Below are 27,912 nucleotides of genomic sequence, written 5' to 3' on the forward strand. Positions count from 1 at the left end.
CTCAGATGTCACTGCGGGTTCAGAAAGGTCTTTATTTTCGATCAATTCAATGATCCTTTACATGTAGTGTGATATATTTACAGTGAAATGCTTTGTTTTGCAAAAAAAACGGTTAAATCATACAGCAGACCTCGTCTAAGCGGTACACAAGAGTCGTTACATTTCTGGCATTGACAAAGTTACAAAATAATTCATCGAACAGTTACAACGGTGTAAATTGGTAAATCGGTGACAAACCTTGGGTTATTTTTCGATTAGCCAGTGAGAGAATTAAGTTCCAGAATGAACAACCTACTGTAATGCAACTTGCATTATATTACATTTCCATTATTTGTTTTTTGGGTTTGTTTTTAATAGTAGTTCTCTCTCCTCATCTCTTTCATGAATTAATTCCTCACTTGAAAGCACTGACTGATGGCATCGCATGCAAGAGGCTGCGGTTTCTGAGCCTGAATAATTTAGGTTTAGATTTATTATTGTCATGTGTACTGAAATACAGTGAAATACGTGGTTTTCCATGCTATCCGTTCAGATTAGATAATGCTATACATGCTCGACATTAAATGCAATCAAGACAAACTGCACTCCCAACAGATAGAGCAAAGGGGAAGGTCCAGAGTGGCGAATATAGATCTCAGCATTGTAAGGCATCATTGCCATAGAAAGAGTCCAGTGTCCGCAAAAAGGTGGAGGTCTATCGCACGGTACTCTGGCATACAAAGGACCATTCAGAAGCCTGATACAGAGGGGGAGAAGCTGTTCCTGAGTTTGGTTATGTGTGCTCTGATGGATTAGTAAACTGGTCGCAACAAGCCCAGCAGCCTGGCACCTGGTGTCTGTGCATTCACATTCCTTATAGGATTTGCTGGATAATAATTGGGACTCGGAAGCCCCTTCGACATCTTGCCACTCGTTTATATTCATAGAGAATCAGTCTATTTTCTATAGCAAATTCACTGGGAATGAGGTGATATGTTAGGTTACCACAGAACCTGTCACCTCTGGAGCATTATTGGTTTTAGTATGCAGACGGATAGAATTAAATCTAATTTTCATTCCAAACTGCAACATATAATTATTTGTTCATGATGCAGTGGTGTGGCAGACCACAACACTAATGCGGTCTGATCTGTTGAACAGAGCTGGAGTAATATTGACATAGTGTCTGTCCCCTATAAAAAATCTAATTCGTAAGGTTTTAAATTCTTTTCTTTCCGTTTACTTACAGTATGTAAACAAGCCCTTTGACCTGACTTGACCATGCTGACCAAGATACCCCATCTATACTAGTCCCACCTGCCTGTGTTTAGTCCATATCCCTTTAGCCTTTCCAGTCCATGTACCTGTACATATGTCTTTTAAATGGTATTATAATACCTGCCACAACACCAGACCTCCAGGCCTCTCACTATTAAATCTTTTCCCTTTCACCTTCGACCAGTGTCGTTATCTTAATACATCATGGTTTGTATTTAAGTGTTTTGTGCATGTAAGCAATCTTGAAGTGAATTTCACTGCATTTTCCCCACTGCAAACTCTGGCCACAAACTCTTTGAATCACTTCCCTCTAGAAGGCGACTGTGAACTGTCAAAGCCGTCACAGCCAGACATAAAAACAGTTTTTTTCCACAAGCAGTAGCTCTACTCAACAGCCAAAAGTCTGTAGCCACCTTTTGCTCTGGTATTTTATTTCATTCTTCACGTGTTTAAATAATAATGTTTTATTGTTAATTGTCTATTGTATATCGTGTTGTTACTTGCGCGCAAAGCACCAAGGCAAATTCCTTATATGTACACAAACTTGGCTAATAGAATTTATTCAATTCAATTCAATATTCCCTCTTGGCAGCTGTTTCTTAATAAACACGGCAGACAGAATCATTCGAGTGTACGATGGCAGGGAGATCTTAACTTGTGGGCGGGACGGTGAGCCTGAACCGATGCAGAAGCTGCAGGACCTGGTGAACAGGTAAGGAGATTCACAATTGAGATTCATTTTCTCAGCTACTGCTTCTGCTGCAGAGTAATTATGTTTGCTGCTAACACAGATGTGAGGTTAGCTGTTTATCAGCTGCATGTTCTTCCCGTCCCAAAGATGTGTGTATTACTCGAGTTTGAAATTAATTTGAACATCTGCCGCTGACAAGCATTCAGTTTTATTCATTATTGTTCAAAAACAAAATTATCTGTGAGAATGGACAGATTTTATTTTTCTGTATCAACTCACCATACACCTTCCCCACAACTTCCAGTGCCATATGTTTCACTAATACGTGCTTCATTATGGAAAAAATAAACACTCTCATGGCACAAGATATGTCGATGCTGAAATCTTGGGCAGAACACAAAGTGTTGGGGAGCTCTGGGTCAGGCTGCATCTGGGAGGGAATCGCAAGGCGACGTTTAGTGTCGGGACCTTTCCAGAGAGCAAGGTGGCGCGGCGGCAGAGCTACTGCCTTACATCGCCGGAGACCCGGGTTCAATCCTAACTGCAGTTGCTGTCTTTACGGAGTTTGTACGTTCTCTCCGTGACCACGTGGGTTTTCTCCTGGTGCTCCGGTTTCTTCCACCACTCCAAAGCCACAGGTTTGTAGGTTAATTGACTTTGGTAAAATTGTCAACTGTCCCTAGAGTATAGGATAGTGTGCCGGGTGATTGCTGGCCAGCGCAGACTCGGTGGGCTGGTTCTGCACTGTATCTCCAAAGTTCAAAGACTTTGAAGGAGGGTCCCGACCCGAAATGTTGCCTGTCCATTCCCTTCCCAGATGCTGCGCAGCCCGCTGAGATCCTCCAGATATTCTTGTGCTTTACTTAAAGCAATTGAATCATCTAGATATCGGGAATGGGCAACAGGGGCAATGCCTAAACACCCGTTTCCCGCAGGGTTTTGTCTTTGAAGCAAAGACTGTTTGCACGTGAATTATGTGAAAAGAGGCTCAATGTTTGTGATGATGTTTCTGTAATTTATGTGATCTGGTGGATTATTTCAATCGCAGAACACCTTGGAAGAAGTGTTGTTTCTCTGGGGACGGAGAGTACATCTGTGCTGGATCGGCACGGCAACATGCTCTCTACATCTGGGAGAAGAGCATTGGAAACTTGGTGAAGATTCTGCACGGCACACGGGGCGAGCTGCTACTGGATGTAGCGGTGAGTGACTAGTGTGAACGGTCCCTGTTGTCATTGTTTTAGTTCCATTTAGAGATACAGCGTGGATACAGGCGCTTCGGCCCACCGAGTCCGCTCCGACCAGCGACCCCCGCACCTTGCATTATCCTACACAATAGGGGCAATTGACAATTTTTACCGAAGCCAAATTACCCTACAACCCCGCACGTCTTTGGAGTGTGGAGGGAAACCAGAGCACCCGGGGAAAACCCATGCAGTCACGGGGAGAATGTACAAACTCCGAACAGACGGCACTCAGGATCGAACCTGGGTCTCTGGCGCTGTAAGGCAGCAACTCTGTGCCACCGTGCCGCCCCTAATTGCAATAGGGTTCAACGTACAGAGCTGCTGCCTGAATTCTAATCTTAATACCAGTTAAGATTACTAAATCAGTGGCATTGAAGGCAGATAGGATAGTGAAGAAGGCTTTTGGCATGCTGGTCTTCATTAGTCGGGACGTTGAGTTTAGAAGTTGGGACATTATGTTGCAATTGGTGAGGCTGTGCTTGGAGTATTGTGCTCATTTTTCATCAGCCTGTTATAGGAAATGTGCAATTAAGCTGGAAAGAGTGCAGAAACGAACTTGAGGATGTTGTCAGGCTTGAGGGCCTGGGCTATAGGGAGAGGTTGGGCTGGCTCAGACTTTATTGCTTGGACTCAGGATATCAGGGCAATCTTACAGAGTTGTTTATAAACATGAGGGAAATAGATGGGGTGAATGCACAGAGTGTTTTTCCCACAGTCGGGAATCAAGCACTAGAGGGCACAGCTTTATGTGGAGAGGGGAACGATTTAATGGGAACCTGATGGGCAACATTTTACAGGGGAGGTGGTGGATATAAAGAAATACATGCCAGAGGAAGTGGTTGAGGCTGGTACAAATACAGCATTTAAAGGGGATTTGGTCAAGTACATAGATAGTAAAGGTTAAGAAGGAGATGGCTCATGTAGGAACAAGTGGAACTAGCTGGATGGAGCATCATGGTTGACCTGGATGTTTGGTGTAGTGTAGAGATACAGCGTGGCAACAGGCCCTTCGGCCCACTGGGTCCGCGCCGACCAGTGATCCCCGCACATTAACACATTAACACACTACACACACCAGGATCAATTTTTACATTTACCAAGCCAATTTACCTACATACCTGTACGCCCTTGGAGTGTGGGAGGAAACCGAAAATCCCGGAGAAAACCCACGAGGAGAACGTACAAACTCAGTACAGACAGCACCCATCGGGATCAACCCTGGGTCTCCGGTGCTGCAAGCACTGTAATGCAGCAACTCTACCGTTGTGCCACCGTGCCGCCCTTTGGGATGTGTTGGGCCGAAGGGCCTACTTCTCTGCTGTGTGACTCTATAAACAGATGACTAACCCTATCGAATCTTCCACAACTAAAAACATGAAAGGCAATCATTTTGAGCCTTTTCTGAACCCTGCTGTACATTACAATGGGACAGGTGTGATTTATAAATCTCCAGCTATCCTACAGCATCTAAAATATTGAACTCATTTCATTTTGAGAATATTAAAAAATATTCCATTTAGAAATCCTGTGGTGCCTACGATACAAGGCATCAAGTTCATCAACGTTGGAAATTATTTTGATTTAATCTTTTTAAATGTTTTTTTTCCAGTGGCACCCTGTCAGACCGATCATTGCTTCTATATCCAGTGGGGTTGTATCCATTTGGGCTCAGAATCAAGTGGTAAGTGTACCGGACTCACTTCAATTTCTTTGATCCTGGACCCGTACAACGTCTCATTCAGATCTTCCCCCCCTCCCCCCTCCCCCCGTCTTCACCCAGTCCCCACCTTCTGGGCAAATCTGTCCTTTATCTCCAGTTGGATCTATAATGGCATCATATCCCAAGAGGGATTTTTTTTAAATGTTGCCTAATCTGGCTGTATCTTCACAGGAAAACTGGAGTGCTTTTGCTCCAGACTTTAAAGAGTTGGACGAGAATGTTGAATATGAAGAGAGAGAATCTGAGTTTGACATTGAGGATGAAGATAAGAGTGAGCCGGAACAGACTGGTAAGAATGCCTGTCCTTTTTAAATTTTGTTGAGTTGCTATTAGTGAACATACCGACCATCCTACTGAAACGTTGGTGTTATGTGTGTGCTGTGATCAAGGCAGCACATTGAGCACCAAAGACGCACGTGACTTCCCTTTTGCAAGAACATACCTCTAATTAGATGAAAATGTTACAGACAGCCGTATGGTTCATTGTGCTATTAACCAAATGTATTTGAAAGAAACACAATGGTTTACCACAAGAGGCCAGTATTACAGTGCCAGCCACAACTTGAAATGGTTCATATTTTAATGCGCGCTGGAAGATATCTTGACTCTGTCCTTGTATATATGTGAAGTGGCAGAGCTTTACCATGGAATCCCTCCAGTAGAGTAAACCCTTGTTATTACGGACCTCAGTATAATGGATTTCGGTTACAACGGATGGACCTACTGAGCTTCACTTGCAGGCTATTGAAGGTTTATTTTAATATTCTGCCAAACTGAAATGTGTGAATTGTGGCAGCCTGTTTATTCATTTATATAATTGTCCTATGGCATTCTTGAACTGCTTCATCCCATAAAGAACATTTCTGACTTTCCTTTAATGTCAATCTTTTGCCCTATTTCTGTATCAAATACTTTTAGGTGGAGATGCGGCAGAAGATGAGGAAGTTGATGTGACGTCTGTGGATCCAATCGCTGCTTTTTGTAGCAGGTAGCTAACTAGCCCGATGTCAGCTGTTCAGTGGTGTGGCAAATCATACTTTCATTCTAAGCTGGGGAAATTCCCGTGTTGATTGCTGACGATCTTTGTTCCAACATCACATTTCCCTCTTCCTCCCTTCTGGTGTGTTTTAAAATATTTATTCCTGAAACACAGCGAAGCTGCCAGGACACGAGGGCCTGAACTGTAGAAAAAGCTAGCACTTTATTTATTAGGGCGCAGGAAGAGGGGGGGAGGGGGTGATCTTATAGAGGTGTACAAAACCAGGCACGGAAAACACTATAAAGAATGTTGTATGTCTTTGTTCATTAGAGTGGTGGCTCAGGAGAGCCAAGTGTCTGTTGCATACTTGACTCTATATCCCTGACACTATCGCCGGCTGATGATCAGTAAAGCTTGAGCTGGTTTCCCTAACCCATTATGAGTTGTCTGTTCTTCAGTAAGTGAACCTTAACATGAGTAGTAGTTACTTACTTACTCACTGCCTGTTATGCCTCCTGGCATGTATGGCAGTAACGGAGGTCCTTGTTGATTCCTTCAGTTGCTGTTTCCGTAACATATTTGTTTTACGAGACAGGGTTGTTAGCCCTGTGCTCAACCTCCAACCTGGAGGACCAGTGGATCGCTCTTTGTCTCGCCTCTACCCTTCCACCTGTCCAGCATGGGAGACCCTAACAGGAGACGAATCTCCCACTGGCATAGCTCTTGGGGTCACTGAGACACACAAGCTTCCCGACCACGACAAGGTTGCAATCTAACGGGGAGTAACTAGAGTAGGGGAATCGAGAACCAGGGGACAGAGGTTTATGGTGTGGAAGCAACTCTTACCACTGCGCTGGAGAGGGGTGCTTCATCCTTGTTTTCATATTGCTAAATAAAGGAGCTTTTCACGTTGACAGTGTCGGTAATATTGTTCATTGTTTGTTATTATTGCAGTGATGAGGAATTTGAAGATTGCAAAGCCTTGCTTTACCTTCCAATATCACCAGAAGTGGAAGATCCTGAGGAGAACCCTTACGGACCTCCCCCAGAACCTGTGCAGGTGAGACTGGTGCCTTAGCTCGAGGGTATAGGCAGGTGGGGGAAATGGAATAGTTACTTCATTGAATTCCGTCTCCTTGCATAAAAGTCTCTTGATGGGAGGGAGCGGGTCATAGAAACCTGATTTGCAGCGTTGAATTTGAGAGGTTTATAATGTAAGTGAATGTCAAAGACTGGTTGTATTAAAATTGCCTTGTCACATTTCAGTCCTAGCTGAGCTTCTGAACATCTCTGTAGTATCTTTGCACCCATTTTTCTATCTCCATTACATTCTCCTCTTTAGCTACTCTCGTCATTGTGCTACCATTGGACTTTCATATTCCAAAATACCTTTAGCTAGAAGGACATTCTTGCTATTGAGGGAGTGCAGCGTAGGTTCACAAGGTTAATACCCGGGATGGCGGGACTGTCATGTGCTGAGAGAATGGAGCGGCTGGGCTTGTATACTCTGGAGTTTAGAAGGATGAGAGGGTATCTCATTGAAACATATAAGATTGTTAAGGGTTTGGACACGCTAGAGGCAGGAAACGCGTTCCTGATGTTGGGGGAGTCCAGAACCACAGGCCACAGTTTAAGAATAAGGGGTAAGCCATTTAGAATGGAGATGAGGAAACACTTTTTCCACACAGAGAGTCGTGAGTCTGTGGAATTCTCTGCTTCAGAGGGCGGAGGAGTCCGGTTCTCTGGATACTTTCAAGAGAGAGCTAAATAGGGCTCTTAAAGATATGGGGAGAAGCCAGGAACGGGGTACTGATTGGGGAAGATCACATTGAATGGCGGTGATGGCTCGAAGTCCTGCACCTATTGTCTATTGTCCTCACCACTAGTTGAAGAATCTTTGAAAAATTATGAAATTCAAGGAAGTCATTTGGTCCATCATGTGTGTGCCATTCTAAAATGAGATATCCAGTGGTATGCCATCTTCCAACATCAGATCCATAGTCCTGATGATCACAGCTCTTCCAGGCATAGACTGTTCTCTAAATTTGGAGAGGGTTCAGAAATCGGAAATGCTGGTGCAGGATTCCCAAATGGTTAATTTGCAAGTTGAAACGGTAATAAGGCAGGCAAATGCAACGTTATCATTTATTTCGAGAAGACTAGAATATAAAAACAGGGATGTAATGCTGATGCTTTATAAGGCACTGGTCAGACTGCATATGGAATATTGTGAGCAGTTTTGGGCCCCATATCTGAGGAGGGTTGCGCTGGAAAAGGTCCAGAGGAGGTTTACGAGAATGATCCCAGGGAGGATTGGGTTAACATTTGATGAGCATTTGACTGCACTTGTCCTGTACTCGCTGGAGTTTATAAGGTTGAGGGAGACCTCATTGAAACTTACCGAATATTGAAAGGCCTGGATAGAGTGGATGCAGAGAGGATGTTTCCACTGGTGGGAGAGTACAGGACCAGAGGGAACATCCTCAAAATAAAACGACGTACCTTTAGAAAGGAGACGAGGAGGAATTTCTTCAGTCAGGGGGTATCAATGGAATTCATTGCCACTGACAGCTATGGAGGCCAAGACTTTGGCTACTTTTAAAGCGGAGATTGACAGATTCTCGAGGGTGTCAAAGGTTATGGGAAGAAGGCAGGAGAATGGGGTTGAGAGGATTGAACCAGGGTCTCTGGCGTAAGACAACAACGACCGCTGTTCCACCGTGCCGCCCGACCATCCATGGTAATCGCTAATCCTGCCCTGGGTTACATTTACCAGTTTTGTGATCGCAATAATTCAAGCACACACAAGATAAAGTAGTGCAACGGTTGTTGAATCTCGCTTCATAACTAAAGGCTTTCGATTCACTGGTGTCTCTGCAGAACCCTGGAACCGAAGAGCTGACCAACCCAGAGAAAAAGAGACAGGCATCAACTGATGGATCCCAGCCACCCAAGAAGAAACCCAAAATGACTAACATTGAACTACAAGGAGTACCATCTGATGGTAATTGACTGCTTGTTCTCTGATACACCCAGTCACCAGCATTGTGCTCCTTATATTGCCATCTCTGTAGTTCCTGTAGTTCTGCTGCTATGTTCAAATGCTGAATGTCAATGAAGGAGGCGTCATTGCAGATTTGGCTCTGAGACTCCTTGGGCTATTGAGTGGATGTACGATACACTATGAGTGCATGAATGTGCCCAACACTTCATCAAATATCTTAATACACGCCTATTAAAAAAAATGCATCTGAACCCTAACAATGACGTTCTTGCTAGGTCCCAAGTCCCTAAATAATTGAAGACTGACACAAAATGCTGGAGTAACTCAGTGGGACAGGCAGCGTCTCCGGATAGAAGGAATGGGTGATGTTTCAGGTCGAGACCCTTTTTTTGCAGACCTAAAACATCACCCATTCCTTCGATCCAGAGAAGCTGCCTGTCCCGCTGAGTTATTCCAGCATTTTGTGTCTGTCTTCTATAAACCAGCATCTGCAGTTCCTTCCTACACCCATCAACTCATTGGTTGCTAATCACAATTGGGAATACTGACAGAGTATCATTGCTCCACTCCTAGTCGTGTTATTGGAGATATTGATTCGTATTGTGGTTTTCCAGCTGTAGAACTAATTTACCTGAAACCTGGAATTGATTCATATAATCCATCGCCTCCTTGAGCATTATATTAGCTGGCTCAGGTTTTAAGCAGAGTTATTTGCTCTTGATTAATTTGAATTTACGCTGCTCAGTACGATGGTGCAAGCAGATTCAATAATTTCTTTGAGAATTGCAGGTCTCTGGAAAGAATGCAGTGAGAAGTGCAGACATAATAGCAGTTTGCATTGTAGAATTATATTTACTTGGGTGCATGTGACAAATTGCCTCCAGTTCTCCTGCATTTCAACTGTGACGTTTTCCACAATCTTGTTAGCTACAAACTTTGGGACATAGACTTTAGACTTTACAGATACAGCGTGGAAACAGGCCCTTTGGCCCATCGAGTCCTTGCAGACCAGCGATCCCCGTACACTAATACTATCCTACACATGAGGGACAACATACAATTTTTACCAAACCCAATGAACCTACAAATCTGTGGGTCGTTGGACTGTAGGAGGAACCCGGAGCACCAGGGAAAACCCATTTACCTGCGTTTGACCCGTATCCCTCTAAACCTTTCCTATCAAATTACCTGTCCAAGTGCCTTTTAAATGCTGTTATAGTACCTGGCTCAACCAACACCAGCGCTTTGTGTTTTGCTCAAAGTTTAACGCATCTATTCGTGGCATCTAAAGCCAGTCGAAGTAACCGCCACCCTTTTTTTTTCCCCCTTTGCTAGAAGTTCACCCGTTGCTGGGCGTGAAGGGCGACGGCAAGTCGAAGAAAAAGCAAGCGGGCCGGCCAAAAGGAACGAAAGGTAAAGAGAAAGATTTCATTAAGTCGAAAGCATTCAAAGGGGACAGAGGTCAACCTTTGGAAGGAGCAGTGAAGGGCAAGGAGCTGGCGGAAGTGGTCGAGCCACCCGCAGGTAAGGACTGTGGTGGGACGTCCTGCCACCTGCCTGGGACCTGTGCTCTTCCCTCACCCCTTCATTTCCTCTGGTCCCTGGGCCTGCCTCTGCATGGGGGAGGGAGAAGCAAGCTAGCTGCCTAACTGCATGGATTGACATCGCATTCACAGCACACAAGCAGTGTGTACAGCTAATGTACATGCTCCATACAATGCTCCTCCCATGTCCCTTCAGTCTACCCTACCACCTCTTGTCTTCATCTATCTTCCTTCTTAAACATATCCTGTCTGTTCACCTCTATCCTGTTCACCTCCATTCACCTATTTGGGGTGGCACAGTGGCGCAGCAATAGAGTTGCGCCAGAGACCCGAGTTTGATTCTGACTCCGGGTGCTGTCTGTTCGGAGTTTACGATCTCCCCGTGGTTTTTTCCAGGCGCTCCGGTTTTCTCCCACACTGTAAAGACGTACAGGATTGTAGGTTAATTGGCTTCGGTAAAAATGGTAAATAGTCCCTAGCGTGTAGGATAGTATTAGTGTACGCTGGTCGGCGCAGACTCAATGGGCAGAAGGGCCTGATTCCGCACTGAATCTGTTAAACTAAAACTAAAACCTCAGCTGGTTCATGATAAACCACGGTCGGCCTTTAGATGGAGTATTTGCAAGATAATTGCCCTGGTCTGCTTCCATAGCACTCTGAACATTTTCTCCAAGTATTTATCAAATTCCCTTTGGAAAGCTGCTGTTAAATTTGTTTCAGAAAAGTCTTTCAGACGCAGTGCACTTAAAATCACGGTGGCTCTGCAGCATGAATCAAAATAGAATACACACATTGCCTCTGAATCTTTTTACCAACCTTGTTAAATCTTTGTCTTCTGGTGTTAACGTACTCACGACAGGAAACAGGTATTCAATTGTGCTCGATTATTGCTGCCCTCACTCATTTTGTGATGCATTCTTATTTTTCTCATCTTATTTCACTCAAATACTCAAATTTCACTACACTAATTGGTGTATGTGACAATAAATGTCCTTTGTCCTTTATTTTTCCCCATCGTCCTATTTACTTTATTTTTTTCCCGATGTCCCCCACCTTTAGAAAGGAGAAGAGTTGACATTTCTTTAGTCAGAGGGTGGTGAATCTGTGGAATTGACTGCCACAGAAGGCTGTGGAGGCCGTTTGTGGATACTTTCGTGGAGATTCATAGATCCTTGATCAGTACGGGTGTCGGGGATGATGGGAATAAGGCCGGAGATTGGGGAGGAGAGGGGAAGATAGATCAGCCATGATTGAATGTCGGAGTAGACTCGATTGGCCGAATGGTCTAATTCTGCCCCGACAACCTGTGAACCTTCGGCCCACCGAGTCCGTGCCATCCAGCAATCACCCCGTACACTAGCACTATCCCACACACTGGGAACAATTTACAATTTGTAGAAGACAATTAACTTATAAACCTGTACGTCTTTGGAGTGTGGGTGGAAACCAGAGCACCTGCAGAAAACCCACGCGGTCAAGTTCAAGTGAGTTTATTGTCATGTGTCCCTGTATAGGACAATGAAATTCTTGCTTTGCTTAAGCACACAGAAAATAGTAGGCATTTACTACAAAACAGATAAATGTGTCCATATACCATGATATAAATATATACACACATGAATAAATAAACTGGTAAAGTGCAAATAACAGAAAGTGGTTATTAATAATCAGAGTTTTGTCCGAGCCAGGTTTAATAGCCTGATGGCTGTGGGGAAGTAGCTATTCCTGAACCTGGTTGTTGCAGTCTTCAGGCTCCTGTACCTTCTACCTGAAGGTAGCAGGGAGTTGAGTGTGTGGCCAGGATGGTGTGGGTCTTTGATGATACTGCCAGCCTTTTTGAGGCAGCGACTGCGATAAATCCCCTCGATGGAAGGAAGGTCAGAGCCGATGATGGACTGGGCAGTGTTTACTACTTTTTGTAGTCTTTTCCTCTCCAGGGCGCTCAAATTGCCGAACCAAGCCACGATGCAACCGGTCAGTATGCTCTCGACTGTGCACCTGTAGAAGTTAGAGAGAGTCTTCCTTGACAAACCGACTCTCCATAATCTTCTCAGGAAGTAGAGGCGCTGATGAGCTTTTTTGATAATTGCGTTAGTGTTCTCGGACCAGGAAAGATCTTCAGAGATGTGCACGCCCAGGAATTTGAAGCTCTTGACCCTTTCAACCATGGACCCATTGATATAAATGGGGCTGTGAGTCCTCCTCCTACTCCTTCCAAAGTCCACAATCAATTCCTTGGTTTTGCTGGTGTTGAGGGCCAGGTTATTGCACTGGCACCAAATGGACAGTTGCTCGATCTCTCTTCTGTACTCTGACTCATCCCCATCAGTGATACGCCCCACAATAGTGGTGGCGTCAGCGAACTTGATGATGGAGTTTGCACTGTGGTTCGCTACGCAGTCATGGGTATGGAGTGAGTACAGCAGGGGGCTGAGCACGCAGCCTTGAGGTGCTCCCGTGCTGATTGTTATCGAGGCTGACACATTTCCACCAATACGAACAGACTGTGGTCTGTGGATGAGGAAGTCGAGGATCCAGTTGCAGAGGGATGCGCAGAGACCCAGTTCTGCGAGTTTGGTAACCAGTTTGGAGGGGATGATTGTGTCACAGGGCATATGTACAAAGGTCACAGGGCATATGTACAAACTCTGTTGTGACAGCACCCATGGTTGGGATCAAACCTGGGTCTCCGGTGTTGTAAGGCAGCAACTCTACCACTGCGCCACTCTCATTATCCCATCATAGAGGAATGACTTTCATATTTGTGGGAAATATTCACTCAATATTGATGTGCTGTGGTCTAAAATGTATTTATTAAACACCATAAATCACAGTGGATTTGAAATGAATATATTTTCAACTGGGAGGAATTGAAATCAATAAAGCATACAGATTGCTGAATCGCAGAACAGAATACAAGGCAGTGGAGATGCTGATAAAACTGTGCACTTTAAATATGGTTTCCTGCTTGCCAAAAGATTTTTAGACTTTAGGGATACAGTGTGGAAACAAGCCCTTCGGCCCTCTGAGACTGCGCCCGTGATCCTACACATCCTACACACTATGGACAATTTACAGAAGCCAATTAACGTACAAACCTGTATGTCTTCGGAGTGTGGGAGGAAACCGGAGCATTTGGAGAAAACCGACACAGGTCTTGGGGAGAAGGTACAAACTCCGTACAGAGAGCACCCGTAGACAGGATCGATCTATGGCCTCTGGCGCTGTTAAGGCGGCGGCTCTAACACTGCTCCACCGTGCTGACCGAAAGACATTTAAGTTGTTCAAGTGTAGGAGGCAATGCAAGAAAAGCCCCTTGTCTGATCTGAAGGAGTCACTTACAGAAGACAGGGAAATGTTGCTTTCATTGGAATAGGGGTATCTGAGAAATGACGAGAGTCTAAGTTCGAAATTAAGCATTTGTGGAAAGCAATGTTCAAAGTGTAAAATGGGGGTACATGTTCAACAAATAAATCGTACATAAAAAAAACATAATAGAAGGAGTATGTCGCTTGGCTCCTCGTGCCCACGTCACCATTCAGTGATGTTGCAGCTGAACTTTTGCCTTGCTTCCATTCTCTCTTTTTTTCTAATTTCTCTCTGTTTTCTCCGATTCCTATAATATCCAAAAATAGATTGATGAATCTATTGTGCATATACTCAGAGACTGAGATTCCACAGCCCTCCCTGGGTAGAAAATTCCAAAGGTTTCTTAATCTTTGGTAGAAGGATTTTTTCCCCCAGCTCAGTTCTGAATGACTGACCTTTTATTGTTCAAGATTATGAGAGACACCAGCTCGGGGATCCATTCACCCCCCCCCCCCCCCTCAAGTTTATCCTGTTTAACGATGGCTGTTCCCATGATGTTTCAGTGAATTCCTTCTAAAGCCAGATAATATAGGCCTAGTGTAGAAATAAATAACTGCAGATGCTGGTTTATACCAAAGACAGACACAAAGTGCCGGAGTAACTCAGTGGATCAGGCAGCATCTCTGGAGAAAAAAAATAATCAGGACCCGCTGAATTATTCCAGCATTTTGTGTCTATCTTTAATATAGACCCTGTGATCTTTTATCCACTGGTAAACTGCAGCATGTATAAGCATCAAGTTGTGCAGAGTTCCAAGTGGAGCAGTGAAGACAATTTCTTGATTAGTAAGGGTGTCAGGAGAAAACAGGAGAATGGGGTTGAGAGGGGAAGATAGATCAGCCATGATGTAATGGGAGAGTAGACTTGATGGGCCGAATGGCCTAATTCTGCTCCTGAAACTTATGGTATTATGGTAAGACCCAGGAATGAATGCCCCAGTGGTAGAACTCAGATTTTTGGGGGGTATTGTGGATGGATAATCAAAGAAGTGAAAATTAAAACCTTGTTTAACTTTAACTATTTTGAAATGAAATTAGTTTTGCAGTCTGATGCTCACCATTAACTCCACAAGAATGTTAAAATGATGTGTTTTCCAGTTGAAGGATCTTCCATGTCATTATTGCAGTGTCTTGGAGAACGGATGGCACAAGCAGAGTACGGGTTTGGTGATAGGCAGTGAGTTTGTGGCAAAATAAATGTCAACCTTCCGACGAGAACTCTTATCGTATTGATCTTCCGATTCCTTTTGCCTAAAGCAGAACCATCAAAATGTTTGTTTCAGGCACAAAATATTCAAAGTTGTGGAAAAACACTGCAGTGATCAAAATCTTGTACGTTTGCAACCTAAGTTTAAGTTCAGCATTCATGCGAGTGAAAATTGATTTAGAGTCTCTGATAGCAATCCCTTGTCTTTTTAATGTGTTTTATTGCAATATGCCTTCTGAGTATCAAATAACTATATTTTATTTGCTGTATTTTAATTTTAACAGTACAAGAACAATCCCTTTGGCCTGCAATGTCTATGCTGAACATGATGCCAAGACCTCTTATTTACCTCCACACAACCCATATCCCACCATTCCCCTAATTTGAGGAAGGACATTCTTGCTATTGAGGGAGTGCAGCGTAGGTTTACACGGTTAATTTCTGGGATGGCGGGACTGTCATATGCTGAGAGAATGGAGCAGCTGGGCTTGTACACTCTGGAGTTTAGAAGGATGAGAGGGCATCTCATTGAAACATATAAGATTATTAAGGGTTTGGATACGCTAGAGGCGGGAAACATGTTCCCGATGTTGGGGGAGTCCAGAACCAGGGGCCACAGTTTGAGAATAAGGAGTAAGCCATTTAGAACGGGGACGAGGAAACACTTTTTCTCACAGAGAGTGGTGAGTCTGTGGAATTCTCTGCCTCAGAGGGCGGTGGAGGCAGGTTCTCTGGATGCTTTCAAGAGAGAGCTAGATGGGGCTCTTAAAAATAGCGGAGTCAGGGGATATGGGGAGAAGGCAGGAACAGGGTACTGTTTGGGGATGATCAGCCATGATCATATTGAATGGCGGTGCTGGCTCGAAGGGCTGAATGGCTTCCTCCTGCACCTATTATCTATTGTGTATTCCCTGCATATCCACATTCTTAAATGCCGCTATCATATCTGTCTCAACCGCCAACCCTGGCAGCACTAACCAGGCATTCACCATCCTCTATGTATAAAAAAATTGCACTGCATTAAACTTTGCCCCTCTCCCTAAAGCTATCCTCTCTAGTATTTGATTTTTTCACCCTGGGGAAACGGGTTCTCATTGCCTACACTATCCATGCCTCTCATAATTATATACACCGTTATCAGCTCTCCCCGCAACCTTCAGCGTTCCAAAGAAAACAATCCAAGTCTGTCCAACCACTCCCTGCAACTAATGCCCCCCCCCCCCCCCCCCCCTATTCCAGGCAATATTCCTGTAAACTACCTCTGCACCCTTTCCAACGCTTCCACATCCTTCCTGTAATATGTGCCATGGAGCTTTGATTGACTAAATATTCAAAGAGGTTTGATGTTAGAATTTGATCAAAATAAGCAGCCGTGTTGAATTTCAAACATTGTGCATCATTATCCGAACCTGCTGCATTTCTTCTGACTTGGGTTGCCTTAGGTCTAGGTCTTCTTTTGAGACCTAGTCCTTGTTCATTAATACAGATTCAAATGCACAAGAGGAATGCTTTTGTTCGCTGGCTTGTTCCCACTCCACGGGGTCCTACTCTTATGCTTTCCACTGGGCATGGTATTGCACATAATGGTTTTGAAACTCCTCCGCTTAGTAACGTTAGGCTAGGTAACTGCGCGAGTTATGTTGAAGCGATGATTAGGGTAAAGAATATATATAATTTGGTGCCTTCTTACTGTCAGATGCCTCGCTTCTCATTGCGTGTTTTGTTTTTGGAATTTCAGGAGGAGCCGTCATTTCCGACCTGCTGTAAAGTTGTAAGAAGATGCTTCTTCATCCTTGCAATTATCGTGCTGCCTTCGTACTTTAGTAGGTATGATGGTGCAATGTCCAGAAAGAGTATGGCTGTTGGTCAAGTCGAGCACCCAACCCAAAGGGACCTTTCGTGAACCACGAGAGGCTTTCCCTTCCATCCTTCTGAAGTCCGTGGGCCTTGGAAAGCCGATCGATCCACTTCACGTCCTGAGCAATGCTGTGGAGATGCCAAGCTGAAGTACATTTTTATCTTCAAATGTCATGGAGATATGTAGAGTTGCATTTCACATTGTACCGTAACAGAGGGCACACATCAGAAACGTGTGCAAGGTTCAGCAGAGTGCCCGAAACTTTATTTTGTTTTTGGATTCTTTTAACCTCATGCAGTTTTGCATTTGAAGAGTTTTCTATGATTAATTGTTTTAGACTCTGGAAGGTTATCTGCTTTGAACACTGATTACTCTGGTGCTCCGTGAAGACTCGTGTAGACCAATTTCTACGGCTCCATCTCTAACATCCTTCACGTTTTTTCATAAAACAGATTTGTAGTAATTTCTCAATGCCTTGGTGTTTATGTTTCTAATCTTTTGTAATGTTGATCTGTTGACCAGCTGACTATGAATGGCTAAATGTCATAGATTTTGTTCTTTGTTCAGGGGCTGGGCTGGTAATATTGTTTTTGGACTGCAGCCGATATTTTTTATTGACCTACAATGTAGATGGATACCGTCATTTCTGAGTTTCTGTTGTTCCCTTGAAGTCTGATACATCCACTTTGCAGCTGTGCGTGGTGTCCTCTTGCTACTTGGTACAGACTCGGTCCTAATCCGAATATGGGCAGACCAAGCCCAAAAACCTTACTGGTTGAGGATATGCAGAGCCTGAAATGTTTCTGTTGGTTGAGCAACTCTTGGTAGTAGGCGAGATGATTTGCAAATGGCGACGACTGCTTACCTTTGGTCTCCTGCCTCTCCACTAGGAGAAGGAGTGATTTTCTGGTGAAGCCAACAACTTGTGTTTATCATAGGGCATGCACTGATCTCGTCTTTGGGCGTCCAAGACCGTTGAGTTGGAAATTGGCTCCATGACCATGAGAGGACCAAGAGCTCCTTGCCTCTCACGACCCACAGATGCCAGAGATTATGCACCAGAGATGTGTGCAAGTTGTGTAGCCTTCCCACTGCCCTTGTTGGGTTCATTATTAGAGGGCACCTTCAAGGTTCTGACCTGGGTGTCCAAATAGAAATGTGTTCCAACAAGGAAAACTCGCCATAAAAGTAGATACATGAAATCTTCATATGAATGGATAGCCTGTCTAAACTGTAATTTAGTTTTGAAATTTGTGTCTTTAAAAAAAATGGTTGATTGGTCTAATTGATTTTCCTAAATTAGACCTCACAATGATTCTCAATTGTTCAAAGTAGTGGAATGGGCAACTGAGAGTTGTTGATTTTAATTGTAAAATCCCGTAAGCAACTATGAACTCGGGCAGCTTCTCGGAGTCACGCATGGCTTATGGATAACTTTCACGTGTGTCCCATCTGTGGTATTCCTCCTCTCTCCATCACATGCACGCCAATATCAAGATCTGGTGCTCATCAGCTCATCATTCCTATTCACGTTCCCTCGCATGTTGCCTGCTCCGGGCTTTCCTTTCTGCTGGCCATTTAATAATTCTTCCGTTTTTCTTGACCCTCAATGCAAAAGAGAACACGCACAGCTGAGGGTTTAAAATGCCTTCTGCCTTCGAAATGCATCTTCAGAATCCCTTGGTGTCAAAAACCTGCGTGAAAAATCCACGATTTTTCTTGAGACTTAGCATCTGCATTGTTCTGTTGGCTATCACAAGGCAACTGTGTCTCTTGTGTCCACTCCTGAAATGGTCTGATTCTGAGACACTGTTTCAAAATGGCTATTGTCCCCTTCTCTGAGTGATCTATTGTAGCAATTGTGTTCCTTTCTGGAGCCTCCTTCTATCACGGATATCACCACCAGAGGAAATAAAAAAATCAATTTTTAAAGTGTGTAACTGAGATTAAACACACACCATTTTATTTTAAAACTGGTCCATGATAATGTGTTTCATGCACCACATTCCTCCTTCCGTCTCCTTCCATCCTTTTTCATCTAACCCCCCCCCATCTCCATTTCCTTCAGTGCCTTTATTACTTGTTTTTGTCGAACTTTCCCTTAAGTATAACTTTGTTAATCTCCTCGGCTTCTCCCTGCAGTGTCAAATCGCACCTCTCTGTCTCTCCTCGCCTTGTTCTAATTTATTACGGCCCCCACATTTGCAAGCCTTGGCCCAGAACAAAACAACAGAATGGTTTTGGATTGAGTAGGAAGAAACTGCAGATGTTGGTTTAAACCGAAGATGGACACGAAATGCTGGAGTAACGCAGCGGGACAGGCAGCATCTCTGGAGAGAAGGAATGGGTGACGTTCAGTCTGAAGAAGGGTCTCGACCCGAAACATCACCCATTCCTTCTCTCCGGAGATGCTGCCTGTCTCGCTGAGTTACCCCAGCATTTTATGTCCATCTTCGGCTTGGGATTCAGACTGTGTTTAGTTTTTCTGCTGCATAACAGTACGGATGGTCAAAGGCATCTTATCTCACTGTAGCAGTCCAGCTGCTGCTTTTGTAACTTCTATTTCCTTTTGCAAAAAAATGAAAAGAGTTCTCGGGAAGACTGCTACAGACTTGCCCTAAAAACTTGTGGATTTTTCCTTGGTCCTGTTGAACAGTCAGATGGTATCGTTGGAAAAAACAAAAATCCTTGCAGCTCATAACAGTAGCATGATCCAGATAGTGGGTACTTTTAGCTGAAAAAAAAGACTCATGAGCTTTTTGATAAACTCTTCAGAGAAGGGGTGGCTGTTCTAGATTTTCCCTCTGTCATCATCACATAATGGCTGGACCGCTTTTCCTTCCAATGTTCAATATCCTCACGCTGCTGTGATCTCTCTCTCTGCAGGTAAGAGCTTGCTTCTACATTTAAACCCCACAGGCATTGGTTATGTCAGACACAGTTGTTGTACTTGTACTCTTCCATTTGGGTAGGGCTGTTTTATAATTATCCTTTTTTAGTGTTGATGGAATAATACCTGCTCAATCCTTCACGGCATTCAAATCGAACAGATCGATAGCATATTTTTTGAGGAACTTCACGGAGGATTTGAGTGATTCAGGCAACGTGGTATTTAGTAACCAACACCGCTGTACAGAACACCTAGAAGAATGGTTTGAGCAAATGTGCATACGTTTTTTAAAATTCCTGTAAATAATAAACAGTAATCTGGTTTTAAATGCGTCTGGCCTGTTTTAAACAACATTTTTCTTCAACAATTTAAGGGCGGCACGGCAGTGGAGTTGCTGACGCACAGCACCAGAGAGCCAGGTTCGATCCTGACCACGGGTGCTGTCTGTGTGGATTTTGTACGCTCTCCCTGTGACCTGCGTGGGTTTTCTCCAGGAGCTCCGGTTTCCTCCCACGCTCCAAAGACGTACAGATTTGTAGGTTAATTTGCTTGGTAAAATTGTAAATTGTCCCTCGCATGTTTAGGATAGAGTTAATGTGCGGAAATCACTGGTTGACGCAGAATCGGTGGGCTCTATCTCTAAACTAAACTTATTAACAGGAAACTGAGGTTACACAATGGATACAATTTCGTTAAGTTCTTGATTGGTAATGGTGTCAAAGGTTACATGGAGAAGGCAGGAGAATGGGGGTTGGGAGGGAAAATAAATCAGCCAAGATCAAATGGTGGAGCAACCTCGATGGGGCGAGTGGCCTGGTCCTACTCCTGTCTTATGGTCTCAGGTTCCTCTTAAATCATTGCCCCCTTCTCATCTTAAACCTATGTCTTTATCTTAATACATTTTGGTCTGGTTTATAGTGGGAGAGTCTAGGACCTGAGGGCACAGCCTCAGAATAAAAGGATGTACCTTTAGAATGTAGATGAAGAGGAATTTCGTTAGACAGGGTGGTGAATCTGTGGAATTGATTGTCACAGACGGTGGTGGAGGCCAAGTCATTGCGTAGTTTTAAAGTAGAGATTGATAGGTTCTTGATTAGTAAGAGCATCAAAGGTTACGGAGAGAAGGCAGGAGAATGAGGATGATAGGGAAAAATAATGAAGAGAGACTGAAGAAATATGAAGAAAGACTGGATAGACTCGGCTTGTACTCGCTAGAATTTAGAAGATTGAAGGGGGATCTTTTAGAAACTTACAAAATTCTTAAAGGGTTGGACAGGCTAGATGCAGGAAGATTGTCCCCGATGTTGGGGAAGTCCAGAACAAGGGGTCACAGTTTAAGGATAAGGGGGAAATCTTTTAGGACCGAGATGAGGAAAACATTTTTCACACAGAGAGTGGTGAATCTCTGGAATTCTCTGCCACAGAAGGTAGTTGAGGCCAGTTATATTTAAGAGGGAGTTAGATGTGGCCCTTGTGGCTAAAGGGATCAGGGGGTATGGAGAGAAGGCAGGTACAGGATACCGAGTTGGATGATCAGCCATGATCATATTGAATTGCGGTGCAGGCTTGAAAGGCCGAATGGCCTACTCCTGCACCTATTTTCTATGTTTCTATAAATAAGCCTTGATTAAATGGTGGAGTAGACTCAAAGGGCAGAATGGCCTAACTCTGCTCCTATCTTTAATGATATGTAGAATGCATAGAAAACTCCATGTCCTCCAGAGATGCAACCTTGTTCTGCAAAGGGGCCAGGACGCATGTCTGTGAGCGGATGGCGGGCCACATCTATCACATGTACACTTGGATCCTGCCCCGGATGACAGGCATCAAATCACATGCTCACAGAAGGTAGACGAAAATGCTGGAGAAACTCAGCGAGTGAGGCAGCCTCATCATGCAATCCTTGCCTGTCTCACCTGCTGAGTTTCTCCAGCATTTTTGTCTACCTTCGATTTTTCAAAGCAGTTCTGCAGTTCTTTCCTAAACGTGTTCGCAGAAGGTGCGTGGCCGTGCCGGCGGCTTTGCGCAGGATGCAGTACAGCCAGAGTTTGGCGCTCGGCGGGCTGGATAATTACGGGGATAAAAATCCGCCCGGTTACGGGCCGCGTTCGGCCCAGGGGCCGTAGTTTGCCGACCCCCTGCTCCAGTACGTTATAATTGTATTGGATGCTGCAGCGAGTACAGTTTGCTTCTTGAGCTATCACATCTCCACGCTGGTTAAACGCCTTCAATAGTGAGGCAGATTGGAAGATTCCTTTTGCCTGATACAAGTTTGAACAGTGCACTTGGACACAAACGTCTCAATATTCACTGATCTACTCCTTGGCTGCAGTTTGTAGACAATTTCAACATAATTGTAAGTAGCATTGTCTTCCTAGTTATTTTGGCATCAAGTTCTGGACCATTGTCTGTCTGAAACCTTGCTATCATTGCTGTAATGTAACCTCAACCCTTTGTTTCTCCTTGTGCTCCATTGTGCTGGTGTTTGATGTAATAAAGCCTTATTAAAATTGGGTAATCTGCAGCACTGAATCCCCCCCCACCCCCCCACCCCACCCCACTACAGAAATGCCAGACCCTCCTGTCTCTCTCTGCCTTATCCTCATCTCTTTTGCTTTCCTGATTCATCATCTGGCCAACAGCCAACAGGCACCCATTGGCACCTTGCCACCTGAGTTGGAGAACATCACGGTGACTGGTCTGTTGTTGGTCAGCCTGAACCCATGCAGCAAGACCTGTGGCCTGGGGTGGAGGTCCGAGTATTACTGTGGCATCAGCCAAACTGGAAAGCGGAATAACTGCGTCCTGAAAAACGCCCTGTGTCTCGTCAGCCAGGAATGTGGCCTGATCTCTAAAATGGGCGCAGTGGGTTCCTCCTTGAACCTCAGCTGCTTGGATGAGACGATCGAAACGCTAGGCTCATCTGACTTTGTCTTTGTCTGGAAACTTGCAAAAGGACTAGTGACCACCGATCGAAACTTATTCAGAATGTACCTACGACGGTCGAGAAAAACACCCTGGATGATGATTCTCAAGGTACTCGCTTTGCCTTATCGATAAAACATTTGCAAAATAGTTGATGTAACTCGAATTGAGGCGGCTGGCCATCTGCAAAAGAAGGAAGATAAAACACAGTGCTGGAGCAGTTCTGGGCCAGGCAGCATCTCTGGAGAAAAAGGATGGGTGACATTTACGATCAGGACCCATCCATCCTATTTTCTCCAGAGATGCTGCCTGACCCGCTGAGTTACTCCGGCACTTTGAGTCTCTTTTTGATATATACTGTACCAGCATCTGCTGTTCTTTGTTTCTACATTTTGGAAAGTAAGCATCGGAGATGTACAAGAGAGTATAGCACAAGTCCCATCTGCACTAATCCCATTTAGAAACATAGAAATTAGGTGCAGGAGTAGGTCCATCTAAACCTGTCGAGCCTGCACCACCATTGAAATGTTGATTAAATGATCATGCAACTCAGTCCCGTACCTGCCTTCTCTCCTCTGGCCCCTTGTCCCCTTAGCACCCACCATCTAACTCCCTCTTAAATATAAATGTTACCCCTCAGGTTACCCTCTGTGGCAGAAGTTCCAGAGATTCCCCCTCTGCGTGAAAAAAGTTCTTCTCATCTCGGTTTTAAAGGATTTCCCCTTTATCCTTAAGTTTTGCCTGCATTTGGTCCATATCCATCTAAACCTGTCCAATATACGTACCTGTTTAAATGTTTCTTAAATGTTGCGATAGTCCCTACCTCAACTACATCCTCTGGCAGCTTGTTCCATACACCCACCACCCTTTCTGTGAAAATGTTACCCCTCAGGTTCCTATTATAAATCTTTCCCCCTCGCCTTAAACCCATGATCTCTGCTTCGCGATTCCCCAACTCTGGGCAAGAGACTCTGACCCGATCTATTCCTCTCATAATTTATAACACGATGCTTATGCTTTAATCAATTTTGTGCTACAGTTGGGGATGGATTGCTGATATTGACCCAAGCTGACCTATCACCGGCACTGTGTAAGTTTTGGCCATTTGTATTGGATTAGTGCGAATATCATGATCGAGTTTTCATGTAAGTCTTCAACCTGACCGTAAACCTGGCCCTGCCTAGAATATTTGCTTTCATTATTGGTTGGGTCTAATCTCAGAATCAAGATCCTCACTACGTGTGCTGTCTGTACGGAGTTTTACGTTCTCCCAGTGACCTGCATGGTTTTTCTCCGGGTTCTCCGGATTCCACCCACACAGGTTTGTAGGTTCATTTTCAGTAACTTTATAGCCTTCCATCACAGTGAGGAATGTGGAATCCACTGTGATGGATGTTTATGTTAATTTTTATGTGGTTGTGTGTCTTGTTGCTTTTCACTTAGCAGAACTCAAAATTTCACTGTACCTTAATTGGTACATGTGATAATAAACTGATCTTGAGACCTTGAAACCTTGTACACTGCAAGGGCCTAGAAGCAAGCGGCAAGATCATCTCTGACCCCTCTCACCCTGGCCACAAACGCTTTGAATCACTTCCCTCTGGAAGGCGACTCCGGACTGTCAAAGCTGCCACAGCCAGACATAAAAACAGTTTTTATCCACGAGTAGTTGCTCTACTCAACAGCCAAAAATCTGTAGCCTCCCTTTTATCTGGTTATTGGGAGAAGGCAGGAGAATGGGGCTGAGAGGGAAAGATAGATCAGCTCGATTGAATGGCAGAGTAGACTTGATGGGCCGAATGGCTTAATTCTGCTCCTATTACCTATGAACCCAAAATGGAGCCTGTCTATTCCCTCCTCAGATGCTGCCTGACCCACTAAGAAGTAAAATCCTCACAAACATTTTTTATGGACTTTTATGTTGTCAAAACCAGCAAAGTTGCCATTAATATCAAAGCTAGAGTGTAATTATCAGTTCAATGCTTTCTGGTTAAATCCAACAGTTTCAGCCATTTGGAAAGTACAAGTGTGAAGGGTTTGTGTGATCAATCAGTAGACATGGGGTTTTATGTAGAGAGATTCCAGACTTTTCATTATTCGGGATAAAACTGTTAACCTTTTGCAATTCAATCACTCCGCCATCTGCACTCTGCACAGCACATGTGTGGCAATGCTCTGTAATAAGGAATCATAAGATCTTCATGGGGTTATGGGGAGAAGGCAGGAGAATGGAGTTAGGGGAGAGAGATAGATCAGTCATGATTGAATGGCGGAGTAGACATGATGGGCCGAATGGCCTAATTCTGCTCCTGACACTTATGACCTTGAAATGATACAGCACAGTATGATCTGATGAATGGTGGCTAACTCATCAAAGAGTTCACAACGATGATACATAATGGCCATTTTTCTTACAGGAAAGATAGAAACATAGAAAATAGGTGCAGGAGTAGGCCATTCGGCCCTTCGAGCCTGCACCGCCATTCAATATGATAATGGCTGATCATCCAACTCAGTATCCTGTACCTGCCTTCTCTCCATACCCCCTGATCCCTTTAGCCACAAGGGCCACATTTAACTCCCTCTTAAATATAGCCAACGAACTGGCCTCAATTACCACACACTGGCCACAAAGATGTGGAATCTTTGCAGAAGCTGTTTACTAGAATGCTGCCTAGGTTACAGGGTATTAGCTGTAAGTCTTGGAGGGATTTACCTCTTGGGAATGGTTGGACTAACATGGGATTGTTTTCTCTGGAACATCGGAGGCTGAGGGAAGACCTGATGGAAACGTTAACTGGACCAGCCCAATTTCTAAGAACTATTGCATTTTAAGTAAATTAACTTGGAGATTATTGTCCCATGTATTTGACATTACCGTGGCTTAAAAGGGTGGCTGTATAGAAATACTTCATAAGCCACATCATACTCACATTCTCACCAAATAATAAAGTTCCCGTTGCACCATTCTCACTTCAACTCTAACGATGAATGCACACGTCAATGATCATGTCAGAACATTCTATCACTATGGTTTCAATAATTGTGTATCTTTGTTTCTTCAGTGATGTCATGTGTTTTTCTTATTAATGGTCAATGAGGACAAAAGCTAAAATGCAATTCATAATTTCCCTGCATGGTAATCACTCCAGAGTAATTTTCACTCTGTCCAGGGGGAAAATTCACCTTCCCACAGAAGTGGGCTTCTTGCTACACCTCAGTGTGTTGAAATAAGCACAAACTTTAATTGAGAAGCAATATACGGCAGATAATGGATATCTGAAACGAGACAGTTATCCAGTACTCCTTTACTAATCAACAATCCATCTATCTCTGCCTTAAATATATTCACTGACTTGGCCTCCACAGCCGGCTGTGGCCAAGAATTCCACAGATTCACCACCCAGTGACTAAAGACATTTCTCCTCGTCTCCTTCCTAAAAGAACATCCTTTAACTCTGAGGCTGTGACCTCTAGGCCTAGACTCTCCCACTAGTGGAAACATCCTGAAGGGGGTGACGTAATGGGAGCCTCAATCCGCTATAACCGAGATCCGTTGTAGCGAGGTCCGTTATTGCCTGGGTTTACTGTAACATTTTTTTTTAACTTTATCGAACTTTGTTTAGTGTGCTGTCTATGAGCACAGTGTTTGCAGACCTGTTATAGGATCATAAGTGTGTGAGAAGGAACTGCAGATCCTGCTTTAAACCGAAGATAAGACACAAAAAGCTGGAGTAACTCAGCGGGACAGGCAGCATCTCTGGAGGGAAGGAATGGATAATGTTTCGGGTCGAGACCCTTCTTCACCCATAGATGCTGCCTGTCCCGCTGAGTTACTCCAGCTTTTTGTGACTATAAGATCATAAGTGATAGGAGCAGAATTAGCCCATTCGGCCAAACCAGTCTACTCCGCCAATAAATCACTCCCTCCTAACCCAATTCTCCTGCCTTCTCTCCACAACCCTTGACATCTGTATTAATCAACAATCTATCTCTGATGGACATTATATAGCTGTTAGACACAAAAAGCTGGTGTAACTCCGCGGGCCAGGCAGCATCTCTGGGTGAAGAAGGGTCTCGACCTGAAACGTCACCCATTCCTTTTCTCCAGAGATGCTGCCTGTCCCGCTGAGTTAGTTACTCCAGCAATGTTGTGTCTATCTTTGGTTTAAGCCAGCATCTGCAGTAAGTTCCTTTCCGAAACATTATATGGATGTTACTCTGCTGCAAGTAAGAATTCCAATGTTCCGTTTACTGTACACATGACAATTTGAACTCTCTTGATTCTTGAACTCGAAGCTGTCTGTTCTCTCATCCCTCACTTTAAGGATGTAAAGGAGAAGAACGCTGGCACCTACATGTGTCAGGTGCAGAACGCCAAGACGATGCAGGTCGTCAAGCGAGTGCTGATCGCAGTCCGAGTGATCCCCGACAACCTGGTGCAGCTGAATTACATGAAAGTGCTGTCGCCTGCACAGAAGGAAGAGTTGCAGGTACTGCAGGGCAAACCAGTGACGAAGACTCGGCCATCATTCTGGAAAAATGTAAAGGACCTCTTTAAAAGTGCCAGCATGACAGCTCGGGCCGTTTTCAGCGGCGTGGCCATCGGGGGGGCGTTCGGTATCGCTTTTGGAATCTTATTTTTATGCGTGTCAAAAAAAAGATAAAAATTAGTGTATATATATATTAAATTGAGTTGTTTTGGGAGCGCTGGAGCATTGGGTGCGTGTGTGTGTGTGGAGACGTGGGGAAGTTCTGCATTGATCTATCTAGATTTGACGGAATTTTTAGCAGGGAGGAAAAAACACCTTCTTGTTGATCAGGAACAAAATCAACTGAGCTCGCGTTCCAGGTCTCATCCTCTGTTCTGCAGAAGGTCCATTAATTTTTTTGGAATAGATGGACTATATCAATGCTGTAAACTCAATAAAAAGCAAAACTTTCTGTTTATCTGGCATGGTTAATTCATCAATGATACTTTAATTTTCTCCTCTCCCCCCCCCCCCCCCCCCCCCCCCCCCCCCCCCCCCCACTTCTCATATAGTTGAGTTTATTGTTCTCAATGTACCCAGGGGCAGTGAAAAGCGTTTTTGATGAATGCTTTCCATTCAGCGAAAACGACAGGGGAAAGTCTGAAGAAGGGTCTCGACCCGAAACGTCACCCATTCCCGTTCTCCAGAGATGCTGCCTGTCCCGCTGAGTTAATCCAGCATTTTGTGTCT

The 27,912-nt window shown here is 44.3% G+C and overlaps 2 protein-coding genes across 3 annotated transcripts in view; both read left to right on the forward strand.

Moving 5' to 3' along the window:
* The window catches only part of rbbp5 (retinoblastoma binding protein 5), a 32,116-nt gene extending 12,023 nt beyond the window's left edge, over positions 1-20,093 (forward strand). Inside the window, exons 7-15 of one of the 2 annotated variants that reach the window (XM_055654880.1) lie at positions 1,850-1,969; positions 2,997-3,150; positions 4,805-4,876; positions 5,087-5,204; positions 5,834-5,903; positions 6,849-6,954; positions 8,775-8,898; positions 10,234-10,422; positions 16,756-20,093. In XM_055654880.1, coding sequence (XP_055510855.1) covers positions 1,850-1,969; positions 2,997-3,150; positions 4,805-4,876; positions 5,087-5,204; positions 5,834-5,903; positions 6,849-6,954; positions 8,775-8,898; positions 10,234-10,422; positions 16,756-16,784 — 982 coding nt within the window. In that variant the 3' untranslated portion in view covers positions 16,785-20,093. The remainder of the gene's footprint in view (positions 1-1,849; positions 1,970-2,996; positions 3,151-4,804; positions 4,877-5,086; positions 5,205-5,833; positions 5,904-6,848; positions 6,955-8,774; positions 8,899-10,233; positions 10,423-16,755) is intronic. The other variant, XM_055654882.1, reaches the window with a different exon arrangement.
* A 2,240-nt stretch (positions 20,094-22,333) lies between these two features.
* On the forward strand, positions 22,334-27,574 carry tmem81 (transmembrane protein 81). Its single transcript, XM_055655118.1, has 2 exons — positions 22,334-22,801; positions 26,974-27,574. The coding sequence occupies exons 1-2, from the start codon at positions 22,334-22,336 to the stop codon at positions 27,355-27,357; spliced, it is 852 nt and encodes a 283-aa protein (XP_055511093.1). The 3' UTR covers positions 27,358-27,574.
* Positions 27,575-27,912: the final 338 nt, after the last annotated feature.

This window comes from Leucoraja erinacea, chromosome 24 (assembly GCF_028641065.1).
Source record: "Leucoraja erinacea ecotype New England chromosome 24, Leri_hhj_1, whole genome shotgun sequence".
Taxonomy (NCBI): domain Eukaryota; kingdom Metazoa; phylum Chordata; class Chondrichthyes; order Rajiformes; family Rajidae; genus Leucoraja; species Leucoraja erinaceus.